Below are 27,629 nucleotides of genomic sequence, written 5' to 3'. Positions count from 1 at the left end.
GCGCCGACATCCCCCACCCTTCCCCAATAGGAATTTCGTTCCGACAGGCTGGTTAGACGCGTGCCACATGTATCTTTAAACAACGAAACGTTATACTGGAATAATTAAAAAAAAACTATGATGTAAAAGATAGTAATCTTGTGTTCTCGTGTTGCCTCGCTTTTTATAGGAATCATAAAATATGACATGGACCACCAATGACGCCATATTGCATCTTCAGATACGTTTCAAATTAAAACTTTGTTTTACCAAGAATGTTTATTTTGGCTCTTGGCATTTAACATTTCCTTTGAGAATATTCCCAACAGAAAACAAATTAGATCTGTAAGTGAATATAAAAAACAAGTCAAAATACAAAAGTATTAGGTAGTCATGCGAATGAGAAGTTTTATCTGGCGTTTTAGAAATCAATAGCACATCCTGCCTTGTGCCTATTTGGTTGCTTTCTAGAAGACCAGACACCACGCCCCATTGTGTTGCTTTCTAGAACACCAGACGCCAGAAACCATTGTTTCTTTTGGATATTGTTAAGAATACTTGGGGCCTGGTTGGGTTTTTTTAGCCGCGGTGACTCAGTGGGTCAAAGTCGCTGGGTCGCTAAACAGACGTTTTCGGGTTCAATCTCGCGAGGTGTTGGCCGAGAAAATTCTCTGTCAATTTCCAGTGTGGATCCTCCTTGTCAGTGGTGCAGGGCGGAACAGCGTTTTGTCTTCGGTGACGTGCATGTAAAAGAAACCCTGATAGTTGGAATTCTAAAAAGAAAAGGCCGTAGCACCGCTGTATCAGAGCTAAATTTTCGACATAGCACACAGCTTGGAGCATGGCCGTCCTTATCAGGTCGGTTGCCGAAAAGTTGGATGTTAAACCCTAATTCATTTTATATCTATTTTTTTTTTAGTTTTGTGGGCGTTAGTGAATAATGCTGGTGTGGCTGTTTTTACGGAGATAGAATGGTGTTCCGTGGAACAGTACACTAGAATCATGGATGTTAACGTTATTGGTGTTGTCAGGGTTACCAAAGCCTTTTTACCTCTCATACGTCCATCTAAAGGTCGGGTTGTGAATGTTGCTAGCTTAGCGGGTAAGTTGCTTTTTTTCTGTATTGTTTCGATTCACCGGTTTTACGTGACAAGGACTAGGGTCGCCTGTCCAACCTCGTGGGTTTTCTCCGGGTCCTCCGGTTTCCTCCCACTGCTAAAGACCCCTACGCGCTAGCGAATTACTGAAATAAAACTGAACAATATGTTAGTCCCGAAATTACCTAGTTTGTGTCGAGTGGACGTTAAACCCCATTTCTCTCTCTCTTCTGTAAAGTTGCGTGGTTTCGATTCCACGCTTGTACGTGACAAGGAGTAGGGTCGCCTTTCCAACCTCGTGGCTTTTCTCCGGGTACTCTGGCTTCCTCCCACTGCTAAAGACCCCTACGCGTTAGCGAATTATTGAAATAAAATTGAACCGTATGTTAGTCCCGAAATGACCCAGTTTGTGTCAAGTGGAAGTTAGACCCCATTTTCTCTCTTGCTTTCTGTAACGTTAGAGATGTTGTGTTTGTATGCAATAGGCAACACAGGATAACTGCCCAGTAACACAAAGACTGTACAAATGAAACGCGGACATATCAGTGTTTTAGATACAAATTGACTCCCTCCCTCGTTTCATGGTAGGAGTCAAGGTTGCGTGCTCAATCCCTGCATTAGCCGAGAAAGTTCATCACGATTTGGGGTGGCTAAGTGGTTAAGACGCTGGCTCGCTAGCCTGGAGGTCGGGTGTTCGATCCCTGCATTGGCCGAGAAGGTTCATCCAGATTTTCCGACGTGGTTTCCCCTTGTCAGTGGTGCAGAACGGAGAGCCTGACCAGTACAGCTGTCTAGTCCTTCGGATGAAACGAAAAACCGAGGTCCCGTGTATATATTGGAATGCACGTAAAAGATCCCCTGGCAGTTGGAATTCGATATAAGAGTAGGCGATAGTGCCGCTGCCCGGGCAAAATTTTCCTCATAGCACACTGTATGGCGTATGCCCGTCTTCATTAGCCCAGTATAGGAGCAGAACAGTAGGACGTTAAACCCTATTTCATTTCATTTCATCGCGATTTTCCGGCATGGTTCCTCCATGTCAGCGGTGTAGAACGGAGGGCCTGGCAAGAGACAACGTATAGTCGTTCGGATGGGACGAAATACTGAGGCCCCGTGTGAACATTGGCGCGCACGTAAAAGAGCCTTTGACAGCTGTAATTCGATATAATAGAACGCCGTAGCGCCTCTGTCGGGGAAAATTTCTCCCCCATAGCCATTGTATAGCGTATGTCTGTCTTTATTAACCAAGTCGGTGCATCATAGTAGGCCGTTAAACCCCATTTCATTTATTATCCCTGTTGGTGCAGAAAAGTAGGACGTTAAACTTTCATATATTTCTTAATGAGCCCGGTCTTCATTAGCACATTAAACTTTCATTTATTTCTTCACGAGCCCCGTCTTCATTAGCACAATCAGTGAAGACGTTAACGCCATTTCCTTAATGATGTAAAGTGATTGTGCTGATGTTTGAATGTGAACAGTGTTTCAGATGGTAAATAAAAGTTATATGTAAACCACGTGAGTATGTGGTTTAATATGTAAACAAAGTCAGTGATTATTTACAGTAGAGAGATGTTAATGTTGATATAGAGAGAATACAAGAACACTGATTATATTGTCAAGGGTACCATAGTATCTGATCTGTTTATAATAAAATTGTAACTATCTACATTAAGTATATACATCGGTAATATATTAAACTGTGAGCTATATTATACTGTATATTAGGGATCACGTGGCTAAGTGGGTAAGACGCTGGCTCGTTAGCCTGGAGGTCGGGTGTTCGATCCCTGCATTGGTCGAGAAAGTTCCTCCCGATTTTCCGGCGTGGTTTCCCCTTGTCAGTGATGCAGGACGGAGGGCCTGACAAGGACAGCTGTCTAGTTGTACGGAAGGCACGGAAACCGAGATCCCGTGTACACATTGGCGTGCACGTAAAAGATCCCTTGACAGTTGGAATTCGATATAAGAGTAGGCCGTAGCGCCGCTGCCCGGGAAACATTTCCTCATAGCACACTGTATGGCATATGTCCGGCTTCATTAGCCCAGTTTAGGAGCAGAACAGTAGGACGTTAAACCCCATTTCATTTTGAAACCACGTCACTCACCCCCATTGAAATTATCACTCAATTACGTTTTAAAGAGACACACCCCAATTAAAATTTTCAACATGTTCCCCTACTCTATAAAACTAGTAACTACACAGTGATGCATTACGGAGGGACCGACAAGGACAGCGGTCTAGTCGTTCGGATGGGACGAAAAACAGAGGTCCCGTGTATACATTGACGTGCACGTAAAAGATACCCTGGGTAGGCCGTAGCGCCGCTGCCCGGGAAAAATTTCCTTATAGCACACTGTATGGCATATGCCCGTCTTCATTAGCCCAGTTTAGGAGCAGAACAGTAGGACGTTAAACCCCATTTCATTTCATTTCATTTTGAAACCACGTCACTCACCCCCATTGAAATTATCACTCAATTACGTTTTAAAGAGACACACCCCAATTAAAATTTTCAACATGTTCCCCTACTCTATAAAACCAGTAACTACACAGTGGTGCATTACGGAGGGACCGACAAGGACAGCGGTCTAGTCGTTCGGATGGGACGAAAAACAGAGGTCCCGTGTATACATTGACGTGCATGTAAAAGATACCCTGAGTAGGCCGTAGCGCCTCATAGCACACTGTATGGCGTATACCCGTCTTCAGTAATTCCCATTTCATTTCATTTCATTTATCTTTTCAGGTCGATTTACACTGCCTGCGTTTTCTGCCTACTCCATGTCTAAGAAGGCCTGTATAGCCTTCTCTGATGGTCTCAGATTAGAAATGGCGAAATTTGATGTAAAAGTTATTACAATAGAACCTGGATTATACAGGTAAGTGGCGGGGAAAACTTCATAATTAAATATGAAACAGCTATAAACTGTAGTGGAGAGAGAGAGAGAAATGGGGTTTAACGTTCACTCGATACAAACCAGGTCATTTCGGAACTAACATATGGTTCCATTTTGTTTCAGTAATTGCCTTGCGCATAGGGGTCTGTAGCAGTGGGAGGAAACCGGAGGACCCAGAGAAAACCCATGAGGTTGGACAGGCGACCCTACTCCTTGTCACGTACAATCGGGGATTCGAAACCACGCCAGTTGACTCAATGACAGGCCGTATGATACAGCATGCACGTACTAACCATTCGGCCACCCAACCCCCCTGTCGTGTAGTGGAACAGCTATAAACTCTGTCGTGTAGTGGAACAGCTATAGACTCTGTCGTGTACGTGGAACAGCTATAGACTCTGTCGTGTAGTGGAACAGCTATGCCTAAAGAAAGTACTATTGTTTAATTGTCACAATGCTTGTTAAATTGATATTGCAAGCGTTTGTATATATATGAAGGTGTCCATTCTTCAACAGGGTTGTCTGCGATATCAGTTAGGTAGAAGCGGACGTTAAATAAAGCTATTTCACATACTTCCACAGGGATGTGTATTGTAGAATAAGGTTCCATGGATATATAATTTACCTATGCCAGTGTTCTCCTTGGCCTCCAAACAACATCCCATTCAACCACTTTAAACTGTTTATTCTATAAGGGTGACTAGAAGATAGTTGCCTCGTAACGGTGAAACCATCTGCCACGTACTTCGCTGCCTGTGGTATGGCTTGAATTTGATATCAGCTAACAATCTTTATTTTATTGGGGTGATATTATCGCACTTTGTTATAGTGGGCGAGGGGATCACGTGGCTAAGTGGGTAAGACGCTGGCTCGCTAGCCTGGAGGTCGGGTGTTCGATCCCTGCATTGGCCGAGAAAGTTCATCCAGATTTTCCGGCGTGGTTCTCCCTTGTCAGTGATGCAGGACGGAGAGGCTGACAAGGAAAGCTGTCTAGTCGTTCGGATGGGACGAAAAACCGAAGTCCCGTGTACACATTGGCGTGCACGAAAAAGATCCCTTGGCAGTTGGAATTCGATATAAGAGTATACCGTACTGCCGCTGCCCAGTTCGGAGCAAAACAGTAGGACGCTAAACCCCATTTCATTTCATTTTTATAGTGGGTGACAAGGCGAATAACCCAGTTGGTGTAAAATACCGTAGCCAAACAAAAACTGCGGACAAACAAATATTAAATCAAGGGAATGGGTCCGGGCGCCCGCTATAAGTTTCGAATGTGTTGTACAGTCCCGGTCTGTAATAACAAAAGCTTCACTCAAAATGATAAAGGAAATGGTTTTCCTGTCTCGTTATTTATGAATTGTGTTAATAGGCTACTGTAGTGTAGTTTCTAGGGCGCTGTTAGGTTGTTATATTCACTGATTGTGATTATTTACATTACAAAGTGGAGGGGGGAGGGGTGGTTAGCACGTGTGCACTGTATCTAAAGGCCTGTCATTGAGTCAACTGGCGTGGTTTCAAATCTACGGTTGTTCTTGTCAAGGAGTAGGATCGCCTGTCCAACCTTGTGAGTTTTCACTGGATCCTCCGGTTTCCTTCCACTGCTAAAGACCCCTATGCGCAAGGCAATTACTGAAACAAAATGGAACCATATGTTAGTTCCGAAATGACCTGGTTTGTGTCGAGTGGACGTTAACCCCCATTTCTCTCTCTCTCTCATACCGGAGTCTATATCTTTTCCACGTACATGACTGAGACAAGAACGTCCTGAGTTGAGATCAGCCCAGGTAGTTCATAAAAGTTGAACATTAACCCCATTGTATGAAAAGTACAGGTACTGTGTTTGAAAACAACAAGAGAATCGTCGTAGAAACATAGCTCCGATTAAAAAATACAATTTTCCACAGAACGCCCCTGTGTTTAATTTAAAGATACATTATGGGAGATTAGACGAAGAGTTGGCCATTCTCACTATAATGGTTAAAAACTAGATAATTTAATGGCAATTTGCTGAAAATTTCAGTCAAATTGAACCACTATGATCCGAGATTTTAGCGATTGAATATTGGCGCTAGCCTCGATCATCATTACTAAAGTCGGTAGGATAAAAAATATAGTCTCGATTATCCATTTCATGATTTAATTATGAATGGAAGTCGAACCTAATCCAATAAAAATCGCAGGCTAGCGATGCCATCGAGAGGTGATTATGGGTTGGATAAGTGAATTAATGTCTAATAATTTAGATAACATATCATAATTATGAATAGAAGTCGAACAGCAAATCGGAACGTAATACAATAAACATCGCAGCTAACCCTAACCCTAGCTATGCCACCGAGAGTTGATTATGGTCTGGATAAGTTAAAAAAATGTCTAATTAATAATTTAGATATCATTTCAGACCTAATGAAAGACATGCAGTAGGTAGATTTAGCCCTTGCATAATGTTTATTTAATGTTTTAGAATTCAATTATACTAAATACCGTTTAAAACAATTTACAGGTATTTTAATTACTCTTTAAACTGGGGAATGTTTTAAGTATAAACCTATGTATAGTATCGAGCGCTTGGTTGGGATGAATGGTCCTCTTGAGAACCGTTCTTCAAATTAAATTGGCACTTATCCTAAAAACACACTTACCTAGCCAAATTAAGGTTAATGGATTCGTTAAATGATTTAAGCTGTTCGTGTGCAGAATGTTAATAGATGGTAAACACAACGATCAATGTTTAATTGTGCAATTGGCTCAGGGTCGAGGATGTCTTTTAAATCGTTCGTTTTAAAGGGACCATCCCGATTTTAACAAAGTCTCCGAAATAAAAGTCCGTGTAAGTATGAAATTCAAGCGCCAAAATATAGAGGAATGGTGTATTTACCTTATCTCATAATTTCAACTCAAATCATTGAGTCGTTTGGTCGTGAACGTCAAAACCGCTTATCCGGACACGTAACCCTTTTAAGATTTCGGGTTAATTTTGTCGTTGGGTGACCTGATAATCTATTATCGTTCCTTTAGAGGTTTATACAGTACGTGCTGTACTTGATAACGAAAGGTAAATTTCGCCTGTACTTTATTTTTATAAAATGAAAGTCTGGCTTTATCCAGACAGTATAATACAGTCTGGGACACCGGTCTCCATTTCCAGATAAAGACTGGCGGATTTAAGTTGTCTGAAAACGTATCACGTATATTTAGTAAGTTGCTCGGTCCTACGGTAGAGGTTTTTAACACAAAATTAAGCTGTTTTCTTCTCCAAAATATAATCGAGATTGGCCCTTTAAAGTCGAAGTATCCTTATTCATATTGCTTGTTTTCGTATCCTTAAGACTGTATAATTTTATGATTATGTGAAATTATATTTAATAAAATATTGTTTAAACCAAGTATCCTTAAAGAAGGTGCATTCATGGGAATAACGTACGAAAATGAAATGTTAGCTCAGATTGACCCCACTCTAATCCTCAGCAGAAATATTGTCTCAAAAATTCTCAAAGATTCTAAATTTATCGGGAGGTTGGAAGGCCGAATGATTAGCACGTGCGTGCTGTATCATAAAGTCTGTCTTTGAGTCAACTGGCGTGGTTACGAATCCCCGGTTGTACGTGACAAGGAGTAGGGTCGTCTGTCCAACCGCGTGGGTTTTCTCCGGGTCGTTCTGTTTCCTCCCACTGCTAAAAACCCCTACGGGCAAGCGAATTATAGAAATAAAATTGAACCATGTGTTTGTGTCGAGTGGACGTTAAACCCCCCCTCTCTCTCTCTCTCTCTCTCTCTCTCAGAATTTATCAAATTCGCGGGTAGTTCCTCACCCCCCCACCCCCCCACCCCCAACCGAACGCCAAGCTTGCTCAAATTCTTGGACACGCCTCTCATGTAACCGATACCATACCAGGTGCCGTAGTTTGTTCTCAAAACATAACTAACGTCTTAAACATCAACTTACATGAACTCAACGCTTAAAAGACAGAAAATAAATAATCTTTAGAAAATATGACCAACTTTATCAAATACTTCTAAAAGGGTGTAGGCCTACCAAATAATGTCTTAGTTGATTCCGTTAACATTCCTTAAACGAGCACGTGGGTTAAACTAAAAATAATATCTCTACTTTAAATATGGTCGAGTTTGTCAAAGAGAGAAATTGCTATTAATAGACGAACTAGATTCGCCCATCATGAACTAACATCTTAAAGTAGCTAAGTCTCTAACTCAATATCATACAAAGTCTTACACGTTGAAAACACGAATTATTTGTTAATTCAAATCAACATTGATGTTGTGATCTTACCGGGAAAAGGTAGGCTACTGATATCCAATATTTAAGAGAAAATAAACATTTTACCATTGGTACACGAATCGTGTACCATAATGCGTTTCAGCGTCATCACTTATAACAAGTGACCAGACAGAACGAGGGCTGGACATATTCCACAACTCCTGTCAAACGGTGACGCCATGAGAGCATGCACAATAGACTGGAATAACCAGACGTTAGAAATAGCGATTCGGTTCAGACTCCTGCTGTATTTCGCTGGAGCTAACTGATTTGAAAGTAGAGTCAAAACGGAAACAATTGAATGTAAATCAGTTTAAATACAATCAGATTACATTATTATATGCGTTGCTACCCATTTGGGTCAATTTCTAGGTCCCAAATATTAGCGATTTACCTCCTTTAAACATGGTTAGTGCTAAATGATAAGGCCAGCTCAATTTTTCACCATAGGTCATGAGGTGTAAACAGGGCTATAGCGCTAATCCCAACCCCAACCTTAGCCCCAATGCTTACCCTAATCCTAAATTACAATCTCACCAACAATCACGGTGCCCTAACCTTATTTACATCTCAACGACCTTGACAAAAATTGAGCTGGCCTTATTAATTAGATTTAGCCCACTACATTAACTTTCATAAACTCAAAATAAAGGAGCTAAATCTCTATTCTTTAGCACGTATAAATTTGCCACAAATGGGTAGCAACACAAAATAATGTAATATGAATGTATATAAACTGATTTACATTCGATCGTTTCTGTTTTACTGTAATTTCTAATCAGTTATGTTCGGCGAAATTCGCGAAGAGTCCGAATTGAATGGTAGTCTTTGGCGTCAGGTTATTCCAGTCTATACCGGTAGTATGCTAAGCCTCGTTCATCGAGTGGCTTCATTACAAATGGCTTCGAAAGCATTCTGGCACGCGATATGTGTGCCAATTTTTAAATTTTCATTTTGTCTTAAATATTGGATACCAGAAGCCAATCTTATCACGGTTAAGGCTAGGTTCCCACTATCACGATTCGTGCTACGATTGAAATCGTTGATTTAGTGGTCGAGTAATCGTGGTGATCCAAGCAGATTTTATCATATATTGAGGTCAGTCGTAGTTATCATGTTGATCGTATCGAAACCTATCCGAACGTATCTGCACAGTAGTATAATGTACGAGAACCACCCGTGGACTTAAAAACGACACCGGCAAAATTTCCCTCATAGCACACTGTATGGCGTATGTCTGTCTTCATTAGCCCAGTTTAGAAGAAGAACAGTAGGACGTTAAACCCCATTTCATTTCATTTCCCTAGATCCATCCGTACACACGTTGGCCTGCACGTATACTTGGAATTGGAGAAGCGGAACCGACAATGAGTGTGCAAAACTCTCCTCGCTAGTGTCGCTGGGGTGACTCGAAAAACGGAGGTCCGTACGTTATCACGTTGGCGTCACGTTCAAGCGTCCTTAATAGATATATGACCGAGTTTTTGAACAGGGGTCGGTAATTACCAGGATATTACGTACTCCGGTGTGTATATATCTCCATGAATTGAGTCATCTCGATATTGCGGTTGAACTTTAAACACTGATCTCGAGGAAATCCACGAAGGTTGGGCAGGTGACGCTGCTCCTTGTCACTATGAATACCGCGCCATTTTACTCAGTGACAGACATTACGATCTAACGTTAACGCGCTAAACCATTCACAATAAGAGATACCGCAGACGACAGAAAGTGATGGCAACCACTAAGCTTAAAGTAACGATGCACCGTCTGCATTTTGCGCTAACAAAATCCAATTGATCACGGCTTACTCCACGCTAGTATGATTATTTAAACTTACATTATTGAAGAGCTAAATCTGTCTATTGCAGGTCGCCGAATAGTTATATATAGCGCGTGTGCGTTTTATCATAATGTCTGTCATTTAGTCATCTGGTGTGGTTTCTATTATCTGGTCGTACGTGACAAGGAGGGTCGCCTGTCCAACCTCGTGGTTTTTCTCCGGGTCCTCCAGTTTCCTCCCACTGCTAAAGATCCCTACGCGCAAGCGAATTATAGAAATAAAATTCAACCATATGTTAGTCCCGATATTCCCGTTTACATAATTAAATGGGTGAAGTAGAACTATTATAACAAGAATGGTTTGCTTTTTATCGAAATCTGACATAATGTATATCTTTAACATTTAATTAGGAAAACCAAATCAAAATACCAAAGCTAGATAGTATCCCGGCTTGGATTCAACCGGATATAAAATAATCCTGCCAATACATTTTCACGAACAACAAATTGGCGGCGGGTTTCTGACATAGCAGGGGCCACGGTAGTTAGGTGGGAGAGAGAGAGAAAGAGAGAGAGAGAGAGAAATGGGGTTTAACGTCCACTCGACACATAGTAGGTCATTTCGGGACTAACATATGGTTCAATTTTATTTCCATAATTCGCTTGCGCGTAGGGGTCTTTAGCAGTTGGAGGAAACCGGAGGACCCGGAGAAAACCCACGAAGTTGGACAGGCGACCCTACTCCGTGTCACGTACAACCGGGGATTCGAAACCATCCAGTTGACTCAATGACAGACTTTATGATACAGCACGCACGTGCTAACCATTCAGCCATCCATGAGTCGATTGGAAATGAACTTCAAAACCGCTTATCCGGACACGTAAGCCTTTTAAGATTTCGGGTCAGTTTTTTAGTTGGGTAACCTGATAATCTATTTCCGTTCCTTTAGAGGTCAAAACAGTTTGTGGTAATTTTCACCTACACGTTATTTTTATAATATAAAAGTCTGGTTTTATCCGGACACCGTATAATACAGCTTGGGACGCCGGTCCCCGTTTGCAGATGAAGACTGACAGGTGTAGGTTGTTTGAAAATGTATCACGTATATTGAGTTAGTTGCTCGGCCCTAAGGTAGATGTTCCTAAAGCCTTTTCACACACAAATAGACAGTTTTATTCTCCAATATATAATCAAGATTGTCCCTTTAAGACACATAGTAATTGTATTATTACAAATGACATCCGTATCAATTTCAATTGGTCAGTATAGAAGATAAATGTTATCTAATAATAGTCATAACACGTGTTATATTGCCCACTTCAGTTTCCCTTCACTCTAAGTCTATACGGAACACTAAACCTAGGGGGTGTTTCCTTTTATGTAAATAGCAAGGAAGTATTAAATCGCCATCAGCGAGGATGACCTCATTTTACGTCATAAGGTTGTCTTATTTCCATTCATAAAATTGGTGATAAACAAAATATGACGTCATATGATTGAAATTTGAACCGTAATTATTATAATCTTCATTGATTAATATATAAGAGAGATTTTGATTTGTCATCGACACTTAATTAAATAAGGTGTAATGGTCTATCGGTTTTAATATTTCACAATGTTTATTGAATGGAATCATTTACGCATATTCCAAACTGCGTAAGAGATTAGGACACTTATACGGATATACTACTTCTGAATTTTATTAACATGCAACGATTCAATACACATACAGGTATCGTTATCAAACAAATAATGATTAGTTGTGTTCTAATTTTTAGTGAAATCTATTTCCATGTGTCTTATAAGGATTGTGCGTTAGAGATATTTAGACACACGTTTTAAAGTATCTGTCCTCGAGTTTACAAAGGTTTCTCAGACTTGAATTAAGAATTTACTCAACTTCTAAACACTGTTTATGAGAAATATCTTTGATCCAGAAACACAAAACTTTGTAACACTATCATAGTGATAACATAGATCAGTGTCTTGAATATAGGAACATAAATGTAACACAGCTACATAAATTAAACAGGGACATAAATTAAACAGGAACTAAACTACACCAGGAAACAATAACATGAACAGGGTACATTAATAGACAACCATTCCGCGCCTCTGTCACGGCAGCGGCTGAACTCGGGTGAGTCCATATGCCGGTCTCTTCTACTCGTCTCCGCTCGCCCCCTCTTTCTGCGTCTGTCAGCAAAGAGATGTTTACACACAAGATCATAACTAACTAACTATTACAGCGGGACCCCGGGGAGGGGGGGTACCAATTTTTTCCTATATGGTATCAATGCATGCATATATCCGATATCATCAGAATGTAAGTCTGCCGGGTAACTGGCGGTGGGTGTTGCTGTGAGGGTTGTGATTCTGGGTAGATTAGCTTAAAAGTGTACCACATGAAAATCGTACAGCAGTGTACCTTACATATTCAGGTATTACAAAAACACTCTGCCGGACATTTCTAGTGGTGGGTACCCCTGACAGAGCAATGTAATTGCCAGACATTTGTAGTGGTGGAGTATTCCTGACAAGAGTTATCTAATTTCCAGATCGCAGCTAGGCTAGAATAGCTGAAATCTGTATCACCTAAAACTGCTTTGAAGTTGTTCAGTACCACCACAGAAATCATGAATGACCACTGCCAGACAGTTTGTGCGGTGGGTTACCCCTAACAGGCACGCCCAAAATGCCACGGCCCCCAACTAGGCCCCCAATTAGCGGGTCCCGTGTACACATTGGCGTGCACGTAAAAGATCCCTCGACAGTTGGAATTCGATATAAGAGTAAGCCGCCTTACTACTGTCCGAGCAAAATTTCCCTCATAGCTCACTGTATGGCGTAAGCCCGTCTTCATTTACCCAGTTCGGAGCAGAACAGTAGGACGTTAAACCCCATTTCATTTCATTTTATTTGTTTCAGGACCCCAATCTCCAGTGAAGAATACCTAATCGACATGAACCGAAAATCCTGGGCTGAAACACCAAAAGATATCAAAAACGATTATGGTGAAGAGTACTTCGACGCTTTCTTACAGAACATCACACAACAGATGAAACGTGCACGACCTCACGTTCATGAGGTCACTGATTTGATGGTTCAGGCAGTGGTGACGAAGAACCCACATTTTCGTTACGTACCTTACTGGATGACGTATCTAAGATCTGAGCTCATAGGATATTTACCCACTTCCGTCACAGATAAATATTTCAAAGCTATTTCAGTGAAGTGCGATGTCCAATCAAAACGTCGAGAATCTGAAAGAGATTCCAAAGAGAATGGTAAAAAGGAAAAGTAGAATTAAATCTTTTCTGGGGCCGCCAAAATTTTTAAATTGATTGAGCTGAACGCATATTGTCGACATCGTTTTGATTAAATGTTGTTAATACGACGCCATTACGTTGTCTTGGAATTATTGATGGCGCTTTTGATTCAATTGTTCAGATATATCTACTAATGAGCTATTTAAATCAATTTTTTAAAATGATTGTATGAAATCCGTCAAGGCGATTGGTTGAATAACCGGAAATTGTTCAACTGCAAGAATGTCCACGTGTTATGTAAGGATGTAAGGCGTCCATTGATTGGTAAAACCTATAAATTGTGACCAATGGATTGTAACTCTATGAGGATGAAAGACCAAAAAATGTTGTTGTTTTTTTTTTCTTTTATTGTATGTTAAATTTTAAATTTTAATTAGAGTGTTTTATTCGATATGTTTTATTTGACATGTTTAAAATTAGATTTATTATTTATAGATTAGAAATATTTAGAACAATTAATAATAATATATCATCTAAGTGATGACATTTTCTTGTTGCTATGGAGATTGTGTGAGCTAAAGAAACATTTTGCTTCAAGCGAACCCGACCGGTTGGTAAAGTAAACATTTCTCGATTCAGAACGGAGGGTTGGATGGCTGAATGGTTAGCGTGCGCGTGCTGTATCATAAAGCCTGTCATTGAGTCGACTGGCGTGGTTTCGAATCCCCGGTTGTACGTGACAAGGAGTAGGGTCGCCTGTCCAACCTCGTGGGTTTTCTCTGGGTCCTCCGGTTTCCTCCCACTGCTAAAGACCCCTATGCGCAAGCGAATTATTGAAATAAAATTAAACCATATGTTAGTCCCGAAATGACCTAGTTTGTGTCGAGTGGACGTTAAACCTCATTTCTCTCTCTCTCTCTCTCTCTCTCTCTCTCTGTTCAGGGTGTCGACTGGAGAGAATTGGAAGTTAATTGATTATTTTTCTCGTTATATAGACCACATTCTCTATGTGTTCTCGTCAATATCATATTATTTTGTTGTCAGTTTGTTTTTGTTGTTAATTATTCAGGACAATTTATTAATATGCCTCTAATATGATGTAATGCTAGGATTAATAGCTTAAAGGCCAGTACACACTTGTGATTATTTGTCGCCATAAGTCCTGCTTTTCCCAATCGATTAAAATACAGATCTATATTTCGTTTCGGTTTTTTTATACTTTCGATAGCCTCTACTGCATGAAGATCTGACCAGTTGTATTGGGAGGTTATACGACCGATTTTGACCCTATGACGTCAGACATTTGATTAATGAATCAGCAGGGATGTTTCTAGTGGTTTACCCACAAAACCTCACCGTAACAGACCGTTTTATTGGCTAATCCCTCACATCATCCAGGACAAAGGTTATATAACAACTCTTCCAGATCCCAGTGTAGTAAAAACAAGTAAAACGAAATTTTGAACAATAAAAAACAAATATGATCTGTGTTTAATTAGATTGGGCAACACTACGCCATTTTGTTATCGCTTGATAAACCACGCCCTAACTACCGTAGGCTTATTGCTGTAGAAATAGTCGCGGTTATGAAACGCCATGATACATATTCGAAGAACCCCGGAACGTGGATACGGGGCCGACAAATAATCGCTTGCAATCTGTCCTTTGGTTTTATTGACCATAATAAATGTAATCTATTAATTGTTCTGCATAATTTATAATGCTCGCGGTATATATCGTCGATCTTTCTGTCTGAATTGTATATTATTGATAATGACTGCTGACGGATGATCTGGAAAATCGTAGCAATTTACCAAGAAAATAAATAAAATTAAATGTTATCCAGGTCTTACTAATCAAGACGAAGTTATTTTGCCCGGAGAGTGGCGCGAAGGACAACTTCTATTTTGAATGGGGGGGGGGGTGGATGGCTGAATGGTTAGCGTGCGCGCGCTGTATCATTAAGTCTGTCATTGAGTCGACTGGTGTGGTTTCGAATCCCCGGTTGTACGTGACAAGGAGTAGGGTCGCCTGTTCAACCTCGTGGGTTTTCTCCGGGTCCTCCGGTTTCCTCCCACTTCTAAAGACCCCTACGCGCAAGCGAATTATGTAAATAAAATTAAACCATATGTTAGTCCCGAAATGACCTAGTTTGTGTCGAGTGGACGTTAAACCCCATTTCTCTCTCTCTCTCTATTTTGAATTCTTACGTGTACACGGGACCTCTGTTTTTTACCCATCCAAACGACTAGACACTCGTCTCTTGCTCGGGCTTCGGCCTGTCTACTCTGCTTCGAGAATAGATCTCTGCTCTAACTAGCCACCATATCCAACAATTAGTATACTGTTCTGTAATGCGGTCCTACTCCGGTTCACGTCTGTTAAACACAAAAGACTAATTAAACCTGTTCATTTTATAAAATGAAAGAAGAATATAAACTTCTCAAAATTCTCGAAACACTTCTTCTCAAGCTGAGATACTTAACTCAATGACAGACCTTATGGTGTAACGCGCACGCATTACCCCCCCCCCCTCCATCCTACTAATTTAGTCGCCATGGCTCCCTACAATTTACCAATGCAACATCGACATTGTAAACTATAACATGACTAACCTTTCTATGTCACGCTTTAATCTGATTTAGAAATGTCTTTTCCCAGGGCGGTAATAGCATCAAATAGTTCTTTTTCACGCGGGAAACATTGATTTTCATATTAATTGTTAGTAACTGGACCAAGTTGCATAAAGTGAAATATCATTAAGTTTAATTTATGGTGATATGTCCTATAATCTGAACTGTCCAAGTTTAGTAGCCTCGCGCATGCGTTAATGAAATGAAATAAAATGGGGTTTAACTCCCTACTGTCCTGCTCCGTCTGGGTTAATGGAGACGGTTGACAGTGAGACCCAGGAATATATTTATCAGACATAATAAATAATTTGTTCATATTGTTAAGAATTGGCCGCATATTATTATTCTGTGACATTGGTTCTAGACTAGGGTCGCCTTTTATACCATCCATCTAGTGTACCATTTTAGTAGCCTATTTGTAATTCTAGTTAAACATACATTATGCAAGAGCTAAATCTGCCTATTGCAGACTTTTCTTTAGGCCTGAACTGTTATCTATATTATTAATTAGATATTAATTAACTCATCCAGATCATAATCAATTCCCGAAGTCATCGCTAGCCTGCGATATTTAACAGATTGGAATACATTTTTTGAAAAATAATTAAACGTACAGTTCATAATCGAGACTTTAGTAATGATGATCGAGGCTAGCCTAAAATTCAAAAGCTAATATCTCGGTTCAGAGCGAATCAATTTGACTGAAATTTTCGGCATGTTCTATTTACATTATCTAGTTTTTAACTATTAGAGCGAGAACTGCCAGCTCTTTATTTAATCTTCCATAATGTATCTTTAATAAACTAATTTAGAGAGAACTGTCAGCTCTTTATCTAACCTCCAATAATGTATCTTAATAAACTAATGAAGAGTGTATAGAAAATTATTAAATACCTTTAATGTATCTTTAATAGAACTAATATAATGAGAACTGCCAGCTCTTTATCTACTATTGCATAATGTATGTTTAATTGTTGTTAATTGTGTGATAAGAGTAAATTATAACTCTAAATGCACATATAATTGTTCACTAATATTGTTTTTTTACTCTATCACAATTGTTTAAAATATTATTTATAATTCTGTGTTGTTTTGTACAGTTAGAATTTACCTCCCAAGTTTAGTTTGTGTCAAGTTTGTGGCTTTTATCTATTTTTATGTGTTCAACTGTCGACATACAGTTTAAGGGAAAAAAATGAAACTTAAAGTATTGAACAAGTCCATTTTCAAAAGGAAAAATACGCACATTGTAAAAACGGGTTAACCAACAAGGGATTAAAATAAAATTACTTACATTATCTTCAAGAGTCGGTGCGCACCTATATACCAATACGGCCGCCATCTTTATTTGCCGTGAACCAAATTGATAGGCCTATTTTAAATCCGATTGAATCCAACCGGGAGATTATCAAGCTTTGGTATTTGATTCGTCTGTTTTTGTTTAGTACATATCAGCGTTAAGCCGTGAGAAATTTGATACTGAATCGAAAAATACAAATCACGTATTGTTACTTACATAACAAAACTTCAGTTGGGACAAGGTATCCTATATTACCCGCCATATTGTTTTGACTCGGTGAAAACATTTGGTCCTCGAACATTTCACAATACTTGGCCCCTTCTGTAGTATACTACATTACAAGATAATGTAAGAAATTTAATCCCTTTAACCGCCTGTAGATCAAATTAATTAAATAATTTATTTTTTCCTGAATGACAGAGTTCACTAAATTTAGTACTCCCTCGGTCTTTTGTTACGTCATGCTTGCAGGTTTTATTTAAGTTTTTATTAAAACCTACGATTATGGCCGTCATATCAAGATCTAACGTCATTGCTTTTCATTAGCACTTTGTTTTTACTTTCTAAGACATACATGTATACTATTTTTTTATGTTTTATTTTTCTAATTGTTCCCATATAAGGTATTGTTTATTATATTATGTATTTTAGAAGTAGAACAAGTCAATAAAATAATAAATATTCTCTTTATTGGTGTTGTTATGTCAGAATAACAAATGAAATGTGGTTTAACGTCCTACTGTTCTCGAATTGGGCTAATGAAGACGGGCATGTTATGAGGGAAATTTTGTCCGGGCAGTGGCACTATGGCCTACTCTTATATCCAAATTGGCAGCATGTGCGTGATGTATCATAAGGTCTGTCATTGAGTGAACTGGCGTGGTTTCGATTCCCCAGTTGTACATGACAAGGAGTAGGGTCACTGCCCAACCTCGTGAGTTTTCTCCGCCTCCTCCATTTTCCTCCCACTGCTAAAGACCCCTACGTGCAAGCGAATGAAATGAATTGGAATGGGTTTGGTTTAACTTCCTACTGTTCTGCTCCGACTGGGGTAATGAAGATGTGCATACGCCATGCAAGGCCTACTCTTTATCGAATTCCAACTGTCAATGGATCTTTTACATGCACGCCAATGTTTACATGGGACCTCAGTTTTTCGTTCCATCTGAACGACTAGACAGCTGTTCTTCTCAGGCCCTCCGTCTTACATCACTGACAAGGGGAATCATGCCGGAAAATATGGATGAACTTTCTCGGCCAATGCAGGGATCGAACACCCAACCTCCAGGCTAGCGAGCCAGCATCCTACCCATTTAGCCATGGATCGTGGCTCCCTTGGTTTGAATAACAAGGTGTTTGTAGAGTGGGTTGATCCAGGGAATCGGGCTACTCTATAGTGCGATAGTCTGGGATTTATGGTCTAATGTCAGAAATGGGATGGGAATTTTGCCTGGTCAGTGGCATTTTCACCATATAGGCCTAGGCCTACTCTTCTTTGAATTTCGTATGCCACATCTCGGCTTGTCGCCCCACTCGAACGACTAGAAACGATTTCCTTGTCAGACCTACAGGAATCATTCCGACAACTCCCATCTTAGTCCACGCCGGGCTGGGATTTGATCGAACCCAGATGATTGCAGGCGAAATTATCGGAAAGTTTCAAATGCAAAGCTAACACATGGCACAAGGGAAATAGCTCCATTTAAGCGGAAAACTCAAACACAAATTTACTATCGGACATTTCTGTTCACCTTAAATTAAAATATAAAAAAAATGAATACAAATGATAACAACAGTATAAGTATAACAAATAGTTTCTAGGCCTTATAAAAAGAATATACACAATAAATCACTGCCAGTATTATCACTGACATCACCATGGATTTCCAATTTTCTTTTCTTAAACTTCCCAATTCCTTATTCTGTGTGTTCAGTTTTTTCTTCAACATTGATTCCTCTTCCAGTAGTTTCTGTCTCTCACTGTCAGTCATGTATTGCAACCTCAGTGATCGCTCAATCGCATCTAAACGTCCTTCACTTTTCTTGATGTCATGTTCGACCACATCTATCTGTTCGACGATACTCGGCATCGCAACTCTTCCCCACAGACTTTTGAATATTTTCCTACGTTCAGTGTGAACTAAGGAATATCGGATAGGCGAAGGACAGGTCTTTATTCAAACACACAATACACAAACTAGCTAAACAAGAAAATTAAATTCTTTGCTTCAATTTCTTTTGGAATTATTCAATTATCATACGTGGGTGCACTGTCTGTAGGCCTATAGTCAAGAATCAACTTGATCCACATCTATTCAAACTCTTTAACCTATTTTCTTCTTGATCCACATAATCTCCATGAATTTCACTAGAAAATTCCTTGCTGAATTACATAAATGTGGTTCTACACGTGGCACTGTTTACCAACAAATCCAAGCTCACAAATTACCCTCCCCCTTTTTCTACTCTTCAATTGAAAGAGATTGATTTGGTTAGTTAAACTTCCGGTTGAAAAGCATTCTTTTATTTTTCTGAACTGGGCTACAAAACGAAGTTACACGCGTTTTGTGTAATTTTGGACCGAACTATTAATTTGATATTCCGAACCTGTCTAAAGTTTTGCGATTGACATTCACATAAATATGGTGGTCATTTAAGATTTTGAAGTTGTCTTTTGAAGGGGCTGTCTAAAAGAATACATCTGTCTTGTCTGAACAGAATTCCAGGAAAATAAGGACGATTTTGGATAGACACATTCTTGTTTTAAGGAAAATGATATGATTTTTTATTATATAAACCAATCATGGGTAACTCTAACAGTAGCAGTGACACTGAGGAAGACCCACGAGGGGATGTCAATGAGGTATGTGGTGAATCTTAAAACACCAGTTCAGTTTGAGTCTAGGACTTTCGAAACTACATCCTTGGGACTGAGTCAAATCGGACAGGATAATGTTACGTCAGATCTGGCTTATTATATTTTTTTGCATAGGAATAATTTCCTCTGTCAAAGCAGAGTTTGACTGGAGAAAGAAGTTAATTCCTTGTGTCCATTTATGAAACAAGGGATAGTAAAATGCTTAAATAAAGGCAGTGACTATTGTTAAGACGAGTCGTAAAAATAGTCCTCAGGCTATTGTTACGACGATGTTTTCAGAGCCCGCTGTCGGCGAAGTTAAAAACTGAATTGTCGTAAAAAGTAGTCCTGTGGCTATTGTTCCGACCATCGATTTCTATTACTCCTCTGAATCAATGGATTTCAACTCCACTACAAGCCCTGATCCAGGGGGCCGTGCAAATGCAAACCACAAATGCATGTGGCACTCTGATGATTACCCTTTGCTTCAATGTATGCCCCCCTCAACAAAATTCTGGATCCGGGCCGGGTTAGGGTTAGACCCTAACCCTAAAATTTGCCGATGGAGGGCTCTGAAAGCATCGTCGTAACAATAGCCTGACGACTATTTTTACGACTCGTCGTAACAATAGCCACTGCCTTAAATAAAATAGGCATATTACTAATATACATCATGTAGGCCTACGGTAATCATGTAGCCTACATTTAGGCCATGAGAATTGAAATTCCAAATTTAACAACAACCAATGTGATATTATTGTTGTTATTGATTAATATATTTCCATTCGTTTTTCTCACTTTCTGAGCCCCATTCTCGTTATTAGGCCTGCTGACTCCACTCATTATATTATCTAAATCTCTAGGTAGAATTTGCTGACAACTGTCTTGTAGCATGATAATACATGTATTGGTTTGTTATTTTTGATAGTCACTTAATCAAACATGCCACCTCAGTCACAGAATCCAGGCATCTGATCTAATAGTGAGCCCCAGCACATTTTTTTCGTTTCAAAGGCCCTAAATCTGCCAATTGACCACAACACTGGTACTGATCGAATTGAATTATTTTAAACTAAATATATGATAATTCTAATAATTGATATATTTTTATTTTATAACAGGATGATGATGCCTACTCGGACAATGAATTGGATGCTGGTAGGTTTATTATTATTATCTTAAAGGTTCATTATGGGAGATTAGATAATGAGTTGGCAGTTCTCACTATAATAGTTAAAAAATTGATAATGTAAAGGGAATATGGTGAAAATTTCAGTCAAATTGCTTCACTAAAGAAAGACTTATAATAGGCAGATTTAACTCAATAATGTATGTTTAAACATTATGCAAGAGCTAAATCTGCCTATTTCAGGTCTTTCTTTAGGCCTGAAATATAATCTAACTTATTAATTAGACATTAATTAACTTATCCAGACCATAATCAACTCTAGATGGCAGCGCTAGTCTGCGATCTTTAGTGGATTGTAAGCTGATTTACTGCATAACTTTCCTTCTCGATTAAATGGATAATCGAGACTATGCTGTTTATCGTACTGACTTTAGTAATGATGACCGAGGCTAGGGGGAAATTTCAGTCGCTTAGTTCTCGGTTCATAGTGGATCAATTTGAATGAAATTTTCAGCAAATTGCCTTTACATTATCTAGTTTTTAACTATTATAGTGAGAACTGCCAACTCGTTACCGAATCTCCCATAATGTATCTTTAATTAAAAATAAATTAAAAGTCCTAGTTCTACTTTTCTGCATTAATCAGACAATTTTAGATGTGCAAGAAATTTTGCCTTAATCAAATTCTAGCTGTCAGGGGTTCTTTTAGGTGAACACTAATGGGACCGTTTTTATTTGATTAGATACATATACTATTCCTTGATCCCTTGAAGGACCCCCTTATTTTTGTACAACACAGACAATGTAAAATGTGAAGCCCGGTTCTTTTATGTACATGTACATGTACATGCCAATGTGTACACAGGACCTTGGTTTTTCATCCCATCCGAACAACTAGACATGTTCATTTACAAACACATGGCTAAGTGGGTAAGACGCTGGCCCGCTAGTCTGGAGGTTGGGTGTTCGATCCGTCCATTGGCCGAGAAAGTTCATCCAGATTTTTCGGCGTGGTTTCCCCTTGTCAGTGATGCAGGACAGAGGACCTGACAAGGACAGCTGTCTAGTCGTTCGGATGGGACGGAAAACCGAGGTCCCGTGTACACATTGGCGTGCATGTAAAAGATCCCTTGACAGTTGGAATTCGATATAAAAGAGTAGGCCGTAGTGCCGCTGTCCGGCCAAAATTTCCCTCATAGCACACTGTATGGCAAATGCCCGTCTTCATTAGCCCAGTTCGGAGCAGAACAGTAGGATGTTAAACCCCATTTCATTTCATCTATTATTCCTCGTTTTTAGTCAAAGGTTATATTATATTTTTTGCAGGAACTAAAGAGGAAGTTGTTTCCGCTGACCTTAATAACTTGTTCGATCCACAAACTTTGCGAACTTTAGCGGCAAAGATACGGTAGGTTTACTTTACACTGTTTTATAAATTTATGTTGCGCTGTTAAAGTTACAATTTCATATTTTCTAAGAAAGTCAAAACATATTTATTTCTATGTCTTTTGCTCAATAGGTTGTCAACTCACTATTATACGATCATAGGTTATCTTTCTCACACTTAAAAATCTTCACACCGGAAATAATAACAAAATTACCTCCCTTGTTTTTCTATTCCCCACCATGGGATAGCTATCTTCAAACGTTTGAATTTGAAGTTGAAAATGATATTTTTGCCAATTTCTCAACTGGCAATAGTGAATTATAGGATTAATAGAATTATTCTTTAACAAGGTAGGACTGTTTATAGATACCATCTATTTTAGGGCTTTATTTAAATACATTTTAAAAATATAACTTAAAAATATGAAATTGTAACTTTAAGGTAAGGACTACAGTGGAATAACTTTTAGATATATATATTCTAACGTAAGATGCGGCACAACGTGTTCAGCAACTTTCGACAGGTATACAGTTTTTAAGCATATTGCTTTCTAGATATAAATTCGTGAAGTCTTATGATCAAAAGCGCCATATTAGGGTTGAGAACCAATAGTTATGCTTATACTATATAACTTACTGTACAACAATAGCAATCTGTATTAATGTTTCTACAACGGCATACATATTAGTACTATGAACCAATAGCTACGTTTGTACTATATACATATTATTACTATGGACCAATAGCAATGCTTGTACTATTTGTATATTTTACAGGGAAGAAGTACCATCTAATGTAACACAACAACATCATAATGCTATAGTTAGATGGTTGTGTGATCGACCAGAAACTCAGGTATAATAATAATCACTTTAATTATATATCAATCTATACAGATCTGTATTTCGTTTCGTTATTTTATACTTTTGATGGTCTCCACTACATGAAGATCTGACCAGTTGTAGTGGGAGGTTGTGTCAGGGATCATACAAACGGCTTTTGACCCTATGATGTCAGAAATTTGATTAACCAATCAGCATTAATGTTTCTAGTGGGATACCCACAGTTCTGTGCATTTTGTGCCAAGAACTTACTGTTTCATTAGCTAATCCCTCACATCAACCAGAACGCGGGTTATATAACAACTCTTCCAGATCCAAGTGTAGTAAAGACAAGTAAAATCGAAATTTTGAACTATAAAAACAAAACGAAATGGGATCTGTGTTTTAATCAGATTGATCTATTCCCTAAGGAAGTCCGGTTCCCATTTGTAGGCGTATTGTCTGCTGAAACACATGTCCGATAAGAAGTTTGTAATATTCTTGTTCAAGTAATATATAGTATGTCCCCTTTTTGAATTCCGACATTGGCACAGATGAATTTCGAGAAGTGTGTTTCCAACTTGTTTTACATAGTTGTTCAGATGGAAAGAAAACCCCTTGACAGTTGAATTCTGTGAGCAACTATATAGTACCGCCTGGGCAAAAATCTTCTCCTCAGCCTTGCAGAGATGATGATACAAAATAGTGCTGGGTATTGCCACTGCAGTCGCAATAAATGATACATATTACGATTCATAACCAAGTCAATATTTACAATCAGGATAAAACAATAATTGTCGATGTCAAAGAAATAAAATAGTGTTTGTTTATTTTAGCGATGTGAAGTAAGCTTGTGGTTCGTTTTTCATTATTCGCGAATAGCGAACAATGAGCCAGTTTGTTATTCGGTATTCACCAGTAACGAACAACGTGCTAGTTTGTTGTTTGTTGTTCGTTATTCACCAGATACGGAATTAGTAAAATAGTAAAGACACTTTTACAGGGAATACGCTGCCGAGAGTGGGTTTTTATGAGCCTGATTGGTTTATAACACTTCAAAGTCGTGGGAAATAGATTCTAATAACCTGTCTTTCTACCCAAACAACGAGCTGTTTCATATTGGCGAATAACAAATAACAATTTTTATACGCCCACATAGAAATGTGGCCGTATATTGCCGTCGCCCCCGTACGTACGTCTGTCCGTACATTCGTCCGTCGTCCACAATTTCTTGTGAACACTCTAACGCCAAAAGTTATCATCCAATTGTTTTAAAATTGATATATGTTGTTTACATTAGTGAGATGAAGAAGCCTATTTAATTTCAATAATTTCCGTTTATAACGTCTAGAGTTATGGCCCTTGTTTCACTTTGTTGAACCTTGTGAACGCTCTAATGCCAAAAGTTAACATTGATCTTTGTGAAATTTCTTGTGAACGCTCTAACACCAAAAGTTATCATCCGATCTTTCTGAAATTTATATGCATTATTTAAATAAGTGAAACGAAGAAGCTTATTGAATTTCAGCAATTTCTGTTTATTACGTCTAGAGTTATGGCCCTTGTTTCACTTTATTGAACTTTTGGAATGCTCTAACATCAAAAGTTATCTGCCGATCTGTATGAAATTTACATGCGTCATTTAAAGGAGCTAAATCGCTAATATTTTGGACCTAGAAATTGGCACAAATGGGTCGCAACACATATAATAATATAATATGAATTTATATAAACTGTTTTACATTCAATCGTGTCCATTTTACTGTGAATTGTCATCAGTTATGTTCGACGAAATACGCCAGAAGTTTCAACCGCTAGTCAGTTTCTAGCATCTGGTTATTCCAGTCAACACCGATATTATTTATTGTGCATGCTCTCCAAATAAGAACATGATATCACCAGTTGACATGACTTGTGGAATATGTCTAGCCTCATTCTTTGAGCACCTTGTTAAAATGGCGCTAAAACGCATTATGGTACACGATTCGTGTACCAATGGTAAAATTTTATTACTTCTAGAGTTATTGCCCTTGTTTAAGTTTGTTCAACCTTGTTAATACTCGATTGATGAAAGTTATCATCCGATATATATGAAATTTATATGCATCATTTAAATTTGTGAAACGAAAAAGCCTGTCAAATTTCAACAATTTCTGTAGATTACTTCCAGAGTTGAGACCCTTGTTTCAATTTGTAGGACCTTGTGAACCTTCAAACGGCAAAAATTATAATCTGATCTGTATGGAACTGTCTTGTAAAGGCCCCCAATTACCTACAAAGGAATAAATATGCGACAACCCTTGTCGACCGCTCGGACGATTTAGCCACTGTGGGCGTATGTTTCGTTGCCTGGCAACCTATCTTTATCAGAAAACGCCCGGATAAATGAATAATTGAAATTTTTAATCTTATCATTGTTGAAGAAATAAAACAAAGTTTGTTTATTTTTCAATATTTATTGAGCGTAAATCTATGTTAAATTTATTTTATCAGGAAACTGTAACTTTGGCCCAGTTTACAGACATGTTGGTTTCTAAAGGTGCATCAAAAATAGAGGCCAGACGGGTAAGTACACTGCATGTAGCCCACACCCAATTTAAATTTCAGTTCTTTGGTACCCCCCACCCCTAATTTAAATTTTGGTTCTTTGGTCACACACAATTTAAACTGGACACAAGTACAAATTAGATGATTTATGGTGATTTTAAACGATTTCTACAAATTTTTAAACAAAGATTTGATATTAAACGAATGTGAAAAAAATTAGTGCTAGATACACAAGATTAAATTATACCCAGGTTACAATGTAATCGTCTATATACTATATATCATTTGTTGCATCATTTTAGTTGAGAGATAAATTATTACAGGTGTTCCAGGAGTTTGATATGGATGGGAGTGGAGTAGCGGATATCACAACAATATTAGATGCCGTACAGTCATATAGTAGCGGATCAGTCCAGGGAGAGATCGGAAAAAGTATCCGAATGTTACAAGCTTGTACATTAACCCCAGGTAAAAATCTTCTTTTACTTTTGTTGTGTGCTCCTATTTTTTTATGATATTATATAAAAGATTGTTTAAAGTTTCTGATTATGAAGGGGGGGTTGATGGCCGAATGGTTAGAGCGTGCGCATTGTATCATAAGGTCTGTCATTGTGTCAACTGGCATGGTTTCGATTCCCGGGTTGTATGTGACAAGGAGTAGGGTCGCCTGTCCAACCTCGTGGGTTTTCTTCGGGTCCTCCGGTTGCCTCCCACTGCTAAAGACCCCTACGCGCAAGCAAATTATTGAAATAAAATTGAACCATATCTCTCTCTCTCTCTGAAACAGCTGGTTAACATTGTCACCTCTGGAAGACTGGTTCTTTAAGAATTGCAATATTTGACATTAGATACTATGGTTTGCTCTGATAAACTGACCCTTTAAGCTATGAAACTGATATTTGTTCAATCTTTGTGGAACATGCTAGTGTTCATTCAGTTAAAAATGTATTATTATTCTATCGAACAGTTACTAAGCAATGTAGTGTTAAAGTTCATCCAATTTATTTTGATCCACCTGATATCTGCCTTTAATCTGTGCTGTCATGTTTTCAGGTTTTGTTGACGTTTATACTGGTGATAAAAATCCTATACATAATCACGGAGAGAGAATTCTCAAGGTGGGTAAAACATTAGGGCTGGCAATCGATCCTGTTTCAAGTATCGATTATTGCCGACCATCCGGCGATCAATAATCGACATTTGACAATAAAATAATAGAATTCCCTAGCAAAACCAAGGTGTAGAAAGAAACTTGATCAACTTCGTTTGAAAGATAGAACCGTCACCGCTCGCCATATCTTTGTCGCTTATGACCTGAACAATAATGTGTAAAATGTAGTTATTTCCTCTTCAGACATATCTTCGCAAATTCCTTGATAACATAATAAAAGGAAAGTACGTGTTTGTTTTAGAAACAGAGAAGACGAAAGAAATGAAGAGTTAAAATAAGAGGCAAAACTGAATGTTCCGTGAAACCATTGGCTCTCATCATGACATAAGCGGCCGACATTTCTCACCGGTGGCGTCTCATGTGAAAAAACAAAACGTGTGTGTTTTATTATGACTATTCTGTTTAAATAGTTCTAGGCCCAAGCACGCGTTATAAAGAATACAGTGATAAGGTTTATTTTTATGGACTTTTTCTTA

General features: G+C 38.7%; 2 protein-coding genes across 2 annotated transcripts in view; both read left to right on the top strand.

The window, feature by feature from the left end:
* Positions 1-17,927, top strand: part of LOC126810111 (17-beta-hydroxysteroid dehydrogenase type 6) — a 43,708-nt gene extending 25,781 nt beyond the window's left edge. Inside the window, exons 3-5 of the mRNA XM_050535091.1 lie at positions 899-1,081; positions 3,827-3,959; positions 12,968-17,927. Of these exons, the coding sequence (XP_050391048.1) occupies positions 899-1,081; positions 3,827-3,959; positions 12,968-13,343 (692 nt within the window). The 3' untranslated portion in view covers positions 13,344-17,927. The remainder of the gene's footprint in view (positions 1-898; positions 1,082-3,826; positions 3,960-12,967) is intronic.
* Positions 17,928-19,754: 1,827 nt separating this feature from the next.
* The window catches only part of LOC126812451 (zinc finger ZZ-type and EF-hand domain-containing protein 1), a 61,879-nt gene continuing 54,004 nt past the window's right edge, over positions 19,755-27,629 (top strand). Inside the window, exons 1-7 of the mRNA XM_050538847.1 lie at positions 19,755-20,104; positions 21,220-21,256; positions 22,554-22,635; positions 23,391-23,469; positions 25,929-26,000; positions 26,306-26,450; positions 27,036-27,100. Of these exons, the coding sequence (XP_050394804.1) occupies positions 20,045-20,104; positions 21,220-21,256; positions 22,554-22,635; positions 23,391-23,469; positions 25,929-26,000; positions 26,306-26,450; positions 27,036-27,100 (540 nt within the window). The 5' untranslated portion in view covers positions 19,755-20,044. The remainder of the gene's footprint in view (positions 20,105-21,219; positions 21,257-22,553; positions 22,636-23,390; positions 23,470-25,928; positions 26,001-26,305; positions 26,451-27,035; positions 27,101-27,629) is intronic.

The sequence above is a fragment of the Patella vulgata genome, chromosome 2 (assembly GCF_932274485.2).
Source record: "Patella vulgata chromosome 2, xgPatVulg1.2, whole genome shotgun sequence".
NCBI classification, from domain to species: domain Eukaryota; kingdom Metazoa; phylum Mollusca; class Gastropoda; family Patellidae; genus Patella; species Patella vulgata.
Note: the sequence above shows the minus strand (reverse complement) of the source record. Positions and strands in the feature narration are given on the sequence as shown.